The sequence below is a fragment of the Stegodyphus dumicola genome, chromosome 2, assembly GCF_044657685.1.
Source record: "Stegodyphus dumicola isolate Sdum_Otavi_A_Nest chromosome 2, ASM4465768v1".
Classification (NCBI taxonomy): Eukaryota; Metazoa; Arthropoda; class Arachnida; order Araneae; family Eresidae; genus Stegodyphus; species Stegodyphus dumicola.
The window spans coordinates 36612242-36614499 of record NC_140769.1 but is presented as its reverse complement, the minus strand read 5'-3'; the positions used below and the strand labels follow the sequence as shown (position 1 = coordinate 36614499).

Sequence of the window (2258 nt, the reverse complement as noted above, 5' to 3'; positions counted from 1 at the left end):
ATATAGAAAATATGATCCAATGTACTTATCATTAGGATTTACATATAAGGTTATTAATGGCCAAGAACGACCATTGTGTTTGCTGTGTATGGATACTTTGGCCTCAGACAGCATGAAACCAACTAAATTAAAACGACATCTTGAAAAAGTATATGCAGATCACGTTGGCAAGACAAGAGAATTTTTCCAAAGAAAATTAGAGAATTTAAATAAACAACAAGAAATGTTTTCAAAGACCATGTCTGTAACACAAAAAGCATTGCTTGCGTCATATAAAGTTTCTCATAGAATTGCTAGATGCAAAAAAACCCATTCAATAGGAGAAACTTTGGTGCTACCTGCAGCTATTGACATGATAGAAACGATGCTCGGTGAATCATATGCTGATCAACTTAAAATCATTCCACTTGCAGATAATATGGTGGGAAGACGAATATCCGATATATCCGAAGATCTTTGAGATCAATTAATAGAAAAAGTAAAACTATCTTCTTTCGCGTTGCAAGTAGATGAGGTTACCGATGTTCTTAAGGATGCACACTTGATAACATATGTAAGATATGTTGTGGAAACTGATGTTAGAGAAGACATGTTATTCTGTAAACCTATTGAATTCAATACTACAGCAAGGGAAGTTTTTAAAATCATTGATAAGTTTTTTAATGAAAATGGCATTCTGTGGGAGAACTGTGTTGGACTATGCACAGATGGAGCTCCATCTATGGCAGGAAAAAATGCTGGTCTACAGGCACTAGTTCGAAAGGTGGCTCCTCGTGCAGTTTGGACGCATTGCATGATTCATAGACAATCACTTGTTTCAAGAAATATGGGTGAAGATGTACTAACAGTATTTGAAGTTATTACAAGAGTTGTAAATTTTATCAAAAATAGCCCATTAAGAAGAAGACTTTTCGCAAAATTGTGTGATGACATGGGTTCAGAATATAGATCACTTCTATACTATTGCGAGGCACGTTGGCTTTCTCGTGCCAAAGTACTTCAAAGGGTGTTTGAGCTAAAAGATGAGATCGCCATATTTCTTAGTGATAATAATAGAGATGAAGCACACTTGTTTTATGACACGAAATTCCTTGTAAAACTTGCGTATTTAGTTGATATTTTTCAAAGACTCAGTATTTTAAATAAATCAGTGCAAGGGGCTCAAATTCATGCTTTTACGCAGAAAGACAAGATTACTGCATTTATGAAAAAATTAGAACTGTGGATAATAAGTTTGAAAAATAATAACTTTGACATGTTTCCCACTTTTAAAATTACCTGTCTTGCTGATGAAATAGAAGAAAGTAAAGTTCTTATTAATAATCATTTGACCAGTCTATGGAAGCAATTCTTGTTGTACTTTAAAGATCTTGACATGTCTAAATATGAATGGATTAGAAACCCATTTGTGATTGAAAAATATGATGATTTTGGCCTTACGACAGCAGAGCAGGAAATGATAATTGACTTATCTAGTGATAGTACATTAAAGCAGATGTTTCGAGATGAAAATAATATTGTTACGTTTTGGCTACGAGTAAAGGACGATTTTCCTAATTTGACAAACAAAGCTTTAGAAATTTTATTGCCATTTGTAACATCTTACCTATGTGAAACTGGTTTTTCTACAGTAGCTGTCTTAAAATCAAAGTATCGATCTCGCTTAATGATTGAAAAGGAACTGAGAACCGCGATTTTTCAATGATACCACAGTTTGAGAAAATTTATGCTGAAAAACCTCAACCGTCGCATTAAATTTTTATGTTGTAGTAGTATTAATTATATATTCTTTTTTTTTTTGTTGTTGTTATATTTCTTATAATAAATATATTATATTTTTACATAATATTGTATATTATTTTGTAGCCCATTAAATAAATTATAATATCAGTTGAGTATTTATGAAATTTGATTTTAAGATAAATTAACAGGACGCAACAATTTGTTTTTTAAAGGGGGCGCACCAATTTTTTTTAAAAGGGGGGGCGCCGGTACAAAAAGGTTGGAAGCCACTGCACTACGCAATATAATTCGATTTAGATTCTTTGATGGAACTATATTCAGTTCTTGCTTTTTCAACCTTAATATTCCATTCAGACATTTTAGCTACATTTTATATATGTAAATATTAAGTTTAATTAAAATTATGTAAAATCCTCCAGGCCATGCATCTCATTTTGGATTATGAGTGATTCGAACTTTATCTAGAGGTTTCGTTTCAGGATTGACTAAGCGGAAACATGATTTAAAGGTGATGG

General features: G+C 32.3%; 1 protein-coding gene across 1 annotated transcript; it reads left to right on the top strand.

Moving 5' to 3' along the window:
- The first annotated feature begins 589 nt into the window (after positions 1-589).
- LOC146998379 (zinc finger BED domain-containing protein 5-like) lies at positions 590-1705 on the top strand. Its single transcript, XM_085809807.1, has 2 exons — positions 590-1093; positions 1184-1705. Exons 1-2 carry the CDS (start codon positions 590-592, stop codon positions 1703-1705), a joined length of 1026 nt encoding a protein of 341 aa, XP_085665933.1.
- Positions 1706-2258: the final 553 nt, after the last annotated feature.

What these genes read in the sequence shown, in the direction of transcription:
- LOC146998379 (XM_085809807.1), top strand. Translation starts at nt 590, where the DNA reads ATGTTATTCTGTAAACCTATTGAATTCAATACTACAGCAAGGGAAGTT. An exon ending in TTTATGACACGAAATTCCTT is followed by an intron (nt 1,094 to 1,183) that starts GTAAAACTTGCG and finishes GCTTTTACGCAG; the next exon opens with AAAGACAAGATTACTGCATT.